This window comes from Elephantulus edwardii, unplaced genomic scaffold (genome assembly GCF_000299155.1).
Source record: "Elephantulus edwardii isolate Elephantulus edwardi_28Jun2011 unplaced genomic scaffold, EleEdw1.0 scaffold00216, whole genome shotgun sequence".
Classification (NCBI taxonomy): domain Eukaryota; kingdom Metazoa; phylum Chordata; class Mammalia; order Macroscelidea; family Macroscelididae; genus Elephantulus; species Elephantulus edwardii.
In genome coordinates this window covers 1,463,418-1,470,010 of record NW_006399966.1, presented here as the reverse complement: position 1 = coordinate 1,470,010, position 6,593 = coordinate 1,463,418, and the positions used below count along the sequence as shown (strand labels likewise).

At 34.6% G+C, this 6,593-nt stretch overlaps 1 protein-coding gene across 1 annotated transcript in view; it reads left to right on the top strand.

Annotated features, from left to right (window-relative positions):
- Window positions 1-6,593, top strand: part of EFCAB13 (EF-hand calcium binding domain 13) — a 90,075-nt gene that overhangs the window by 11,505 nt on the left and 71,977 nt on the right. The window contains 4 exon segments of the mRNA XM_006903759.1: window positions 732-771; window positions 2,368-2,498; window positions 3,862-3,944; window positions 5,811-5,954. Of these exon segments, the coding sequence (XP_006903821.1) occupies window positions 732-771; window positions 2,368-2,498; window positions 3,862-3,944; window positions 5,811-5,954 (398 nt within the window).

Genomic DNA, 6,593 nt, shown 5'->3' with positions numbered 1-6,593 from the left:
CCCTCTATGAGATGGATTGATTTGGTGACTGGGGTAATCGGGATGGGTGTGTCAAAGGCAGTGCAGTTGGTGCAGGATAGAGCAGGGTTTAGGGCTGTTGTGCATAGGGTCGCTATGAGTCGGAAACGACTCGACAGCACGTAACAACAACAACAGCAATTATTTCTGGAAGTTCAGATGAAAACTTATCTCGGTAGGAATGGAAGGAGTATCACTTTACTTTTTTCATTAGCATAATTTAAAATTGTTAACTTTCACAACTGGGCAACATCATGTTAATTAGAGAAAATTTTTTAAATTTTCAGTGACTTTCTTTTACTTGAGTCCATAATCAACATCCATGGAATCAGCCATCAAGAAATCAAAAGATACTCTGCAACAATAATTAGACAATGAATAAGAAAGACTGAAGAAGAATTGATGCTTTCAAATTATGATATTGGCAGAGAATATTGAATACACCCTGGTTTGCCAAAAGAACAAAAAGTCTGTCTTGGAAGATATAGGGTTGGCCCCACAACTCCTTACCACTAGGCCAGAGCTCCCCTACACGTGGTTTTTTAAAAGAAAAAAAAAATAGCATTTACTTAAAATTTTAAAATTATAGAATTTTAAAACTTCCATAGTGAAAAAGTAAATAAGAAAAAAAATAATTTAACAGTTATTTTAATGTCCTGTGCTTTTAGGTGTGAAGTATGTCGATATGAAGAAAAATATACTGCTAAAATAAGAAAAAAGAAAATTTTACAACTGCATAATGAAAGAACTGAGGTGAGAGTTTAAAGTATTTCTTGAGAATTTATTTTGTTTTATAATGCTGTAAGGGAGCTTTGCATTGCCAAAGGTGTGCGGTTTGAATCCACCAACTGCTCCTTGGGAGAATGATGGACAGTCTTCTCTTGTGCAATTTACAGTCTCTGAAAACCCACTAGACCCAACGACCCATCTGACTCCATAGCATATGACGACAACAACATAATGTTGTGAAAGTATAGATAACACAGTGTTTGCAAATTCAGTATCTTTTCTTAGATAATTCAGTGAGATCCATTATGTCAGTAGTGTTGTGCAGTCTTTGAAATATCTCCGTTCACCTTTTAGTAGTGTCCTTAGCCCTCAAACATTGTTTTAGTCAAATTATGAAAATGTCACAATCTTAAATGCTCCTTTGCTATCTCCTTATCTTTCTTCTCCTTCTAGCACAGAGCAAAGGATCTTTTCAAAAGAATATGAATTTTTTCTTTTTTTATCCATTAAACTAATAGGCTTTGTTAACATTTCTTCTAACAGTGAAATGACCCTGGGAATCTTTCAGTTTATGAGATATTTCAGAATTAGCAAAGCTTCAATTATTTTCTGTAGTTAATGTCCTTTTTTGCTTTCTAAATTGTTTACTGTATTCTCTTTTACTTTAGAAATTGCAAGTTCACTATATTAGTTTCCCAGAGTTGCCATATTATTATAAACTTACTGTTTTAGGCAGCAAAAATTAATCCTCTTACCATTTTATAGCCCAGAAGTCTGAAATCAGTGTTGACAGAATCACACACACTCTCACAGAGGTCTAGAAGGACACTCTCTCTTGTTTCTTTCAGCTTCTGTAGGTACTCAGCATTACTTGTTTTGTGGTAGCATCACTACCATTCTGCCTTTGTCTATACATAGGTCTTCAGATATGTTTGTGTTTCAAATCTCACTTTGTACTTTTCTATCTTCCTAGCTGCTTGTCTCTTTTGAATCTTGTTTATACATGCTATATTACAATTGATTAGTCTATCATAAGGATAATTTTTTTAAAAAATGACCTATATGATTTCAAATATATAAACCGCTTCTCTCCATTAATTTACACAGAGTTAACCTGCGTACCTACCCTAGCCTATGGAAAAGTCCTCTAAGTTTTGCATGCTTTCTAAGATTCCAAGTATTATGAGCTACATATTAACTTGTTATGTGCTTTCGAGTCAGAACCAATTAATAGCTGACCCCCTAGAGGGTGTTTAGCAGCTGTACATTGCACGGGAGGAGATTGCCCATCTTTTTCCTGAGGAGCAGTTGATAGATTCAGACTGCCTGCCTTGGGATTGACAACACAGCTTTTTGCACATTAGATCACCAGAACTCTCTAAATATTAATTAGGAAATGATGGGTTTGTATACATAAGGAAAACACTGCTTTGAGAAGAATATTTAATGTTTGACTTATGATTTTAGGATATAGAAAAAAATAGAATTTAATTTTAAAAAGTAATTTTACTTCAAAAGAAAAGATGGAACTGAGTATACCTAATTATTCTTTTAGTAGGTTTCTAGATTACCAGTATAATCTCAGGCATTAAATAAACACATTGTTACATTTGGGTGTAGATTATCTCTTCCTCTGTGAAGCTGTCAAAGGAGAAGATGATGAAAAAAGACAATTCTTTATTGAAGTTGCCTAATCAGCATAGAGTTTACAGTACTCCATCACCCAAGAGGACATCTTTTCCAGTTTCTGAGTATTGAAATCATAGTATTCTCTTCCTTAAATGTTGGGTTTAGACTTTTGGACTTCCATTCTATTATAAATTGTCTTTTATATTTAAATAACGCCACATAGTTTGTGTACAACAAGAGCCTACCTTATTAGGAAGTGTAGAGATAAAAGCACTGATTTCAGTTGTAACTGGCCTCATATGACAGCTGTATACCTGTGTGCAATTTGTTTTGCTTCTCTAAGCTTTTATTTCTACAAATACATGACAAGAAACTATTATTAAATGAAATCCTAGGATTTCATCCATCACAAAATTTTGTGATTTTACTATTTATGTGTTCTTGTATAAGATAAATTTTTCCTGAGAGGTGATAGAATCTAGAATTCTTTGTCTAGAGATGCTCTTATTTGTCTTACTACAATAACTTATTTTAAAAAAAAGTAGGGAAAATTGTACCACTGAGAAAGGCTAGAGTGAGCCATGGGCGCTGCTTCTGGGCTAGCATAGATTGTGCTTCGTGGAGAACTATCACCTACAGAAAATAAGTTGAGAATGGTGGAGTGTAACTTAATTTCAAAAAGCAGTTTTACATCAGAAGAGTGTTGTTGCTGTTGATTGCCTTCAAGTTGAGTATGACTCAAAGCGACCTTATGAACAAAAGGCCTGAAGCCCCTTTACAACTAATGACATTTATCCAAGTTCATAGAGTTTCCGGAGGCATGTCATTTAGGAAGTGGATGCCACTCCTGCTTCCAAACCTATCATAGTATGTTATGGTTGTTATATGCTGTGGAGTCACCTGAAATGTTCAGCAACCCTATGTACAGCAGCTCTGGACCCTTCCCTGTCCGGAGTCAACCTCACTAATTCCGATACACCAACCGCCACTGACCCAATTACTGTATCAATCATCTCATCCAGGGTCTTCCTCTTCTGCTCTGTCCATCTACCCTTCCAAGCATTATGTCCTTCTCCAAGGACAAATCTCTCCTGGTTATGTGCCCAAAGTAAGTAAGGTAGAGTTTCACAATTCTAGCCTCCAAGGAGAAACTTGGTTTCACCCTTTCAGTTAAATCTTGTTGTTGTTGTTTGCCTTCAAGTAGAGCATGACTCATAGCAACCCAGTGAACAAAAGGCTTGAAGCCTCTGTACAATGATCGCCATTTATCAAAGTTCATAGAATTTCTGGAGGCATGATATTTAGGAAGTGGGTAGTACAACTAATTACTCTCTAAAAGGCTTCCAGAGTTTTTAAAGAAAGACTCCATCTGAAGTAAGAGCCTGGAAGAATATTGGTCCATTGAGAATTTGATATGATAATCCTTTTCAATGGAGTTTTGTATATTTTCTTTGCTGCTTTTTAATTTTCCTGTTTCTTTGATGGGAAAAAGGAAACATTTTCTAATTTCTGCATGACATGATGTGATAAACTATCCTACAGACGCGTATACTCTCAAGAGTTAAATGGTAAGAAGTTCTAGAATTTATTGAATAGATTTCCTGATTAAAATTTGTTTCAGTGGTAAAGGTTTCTTCCTGTGTACTTAATCATTTATAATGCCAGCTAATATTACATGAAATGTCTGATGATGCAGACTATATGGAATGATACTTTAATCTATAATGATACTTTAAATTATACTTTATAAATATCTTATGTTGTTTTGGTAAAATATGCTAATTATATTTTATATATACTGATTAAGCACAAGAGGATACCTTATAAATATTTTGTATTGGTAAAATACACTAATTTTATTTTATATATACTGATTATTTCAGTCTATTTAAAAAAAACATCAGTATATTAATACTCTGAATAAATTAGTAAGCTCTGGGGTTCTTTCATACCTAAATGTTAAAGCTGACTCTGCCCTTCACTACTTTTTGATGCCTCACCTCAATCTTGGGCCACGCCTTCAGATTTAGACTGTTAGGCAGAATCTTCCTGAACATACATATTTCTTCTCATCGGAGAGCTTCCCTCTCTCTAGACTTCCCTCCACCTACTTGTCATTTGATCAAGTTTTCTTCTCCTTCCTCAGGATTTGTTTGTCAATTTTGTATTGTTTCCCAGGGAAGCTTCTTAAGAGAGTTGTTTCATAACTTCCAATTTCACTGAAATTTGTCTCTCACCTCTATTATGTTGTTGTTGTTGTTAAGTGTCGTTGATTCGTAGACGACTCAAAGTGACCCTATGAACGAAAGATCCGAACACTTGTATTAACTTTAATTGTTTTTCCAAGTTCAAAGAGTTTCCAGAGGCAAGCTGTTTCGGAAGTAGATGCCACTCCTACTTCCAAGCTTGTTGTAATCGGGGAGCTCCACCAAATACTATCCACCATGGGTAACCATAATTGCATTTGACACATCAGTGTCACAGTGTTCAGCATCACAGCAACCATGAGTTACCTCTGTACAGCAAATAGACAGACCGGTGCTATACCGCTTAGAAGAATGTTTGACCAAAAACAATTAAACCCAGGCCTGAGGGCTGCAGATTAAAATCACCCACCTTTGGCTTGATAGCATCACTTTCTGTCCACTAGGCCAACTGAGCTCTCTCTGTGTTGCTGTTGTTTTTAAATGTTGTCTAGTCATAGACAACTCAAAGGAGTACTAAAACTCCTAGTGAAGCTACAATGAGCTATTTTAAAATCTTTTTCAGTTGTTAACACTCTCATCTTTTAAAAAATGTTTTGTTTGCATACAATCATTCATATGGATTATGTTGCATTTATGTTCATTGTGTTTTATACAATTAACCATATAAGTTGTGTTTTATGTAATTAATTACTATTCATCTATGTCTATTACCATCCCATCTCTTCAAGTCCCCATTGTATCTTTCTTATTCCTTCACTTTTTATAAGGAAAAATGGAAATCCATTCAATTTAATGGACATATTTTAAGAATCTATTTCAAATTAGAATTTCAAAGTAGAATGATGAAAAATGTTGGCCTTGGGAGGTGATGGCTTAGTGAGGGATATTGACAGTTGTCATGCAACTGTCACGATACTAAGAACTTTGCCTAAGATACAGACTCTGCTGTAGGAGCACAGATGACTGACTTTATATTCCCAGGGAAAACTGAAGAATCTCTGTATGACTGTTCTGATCATTTCTGAGAGCCCTTAGAAACCTGTGGTTGATTGTATACATTCCTAAAAAAATTATAGAATCAGCTTTACAGCAGAGAATCTAACAAAAAGGTTTAGTCTCCCTCCTTCTTTTTAGTTATTATTGCTTGTTTTTCCTTAGAAAGGGAGTAAGGAGAGGATAATGTTTCTTATAAATTAATTGACTGTGTTTTTTGTTATGTGGATATAGAACTTCATAAAGCCTGTAAGCTTTTTAGTAAAATTCGAAATGGTAAGATTAATGTGAATGATCTGCCAGCGATCCTTTGCACCTTAAGGATTTCTATAAGTGATTCAGAAATTCGACAGACATTAAAAAGAATTGATGTTGATGGTAAGTACTTGTGGTTTTTTAAATTTTATTCTGCAAACATGGGTATAAATTGTGTGTGGGTTAGATTACAGTAATGTGAATGCTAAACTTGAAAAATATGCTATAAAGATATGCTATACAGATGACATTTGTAATGAAGACGTTAAAAAATTGAGCCTTAGGTGCACAGAATTCTTTGGATTGATTATTGGATTAGATTATAATATATTCTTACCATTGGTTTAAATTTTATTTAATGTTAGTTTAATAATATTGTAAATATCTTGAACTACCTACACAAAGAAAAACCAGGATCTTGACAATAACATATTTAACTGTAAAATCCTCTGAACAGATAATTTTATTGCATCCTCCAACCTGAGGTAAGCAGAATTCTACACTCATTATCAACTTTTTTAAAAGTTTCATTGTAGTAAAATATCTATGGAAAATTTTTCTATTTTAGTTATTTTAATATGACTTTGAGTCTATCCCACCTGAATTTCAGAACCATCTCAGGAATAGGTCTGAGGCCTTGAACACTAATGAGCGAAGACCAGATGAGTTGTGGGAGGATATCAAGGGTATCACCCAGGAAGAGTGCAAACGGTCATTGCAAAGAGAGAAGAGGAAGCGAAGACCAAAATAGATGTCAGAAGA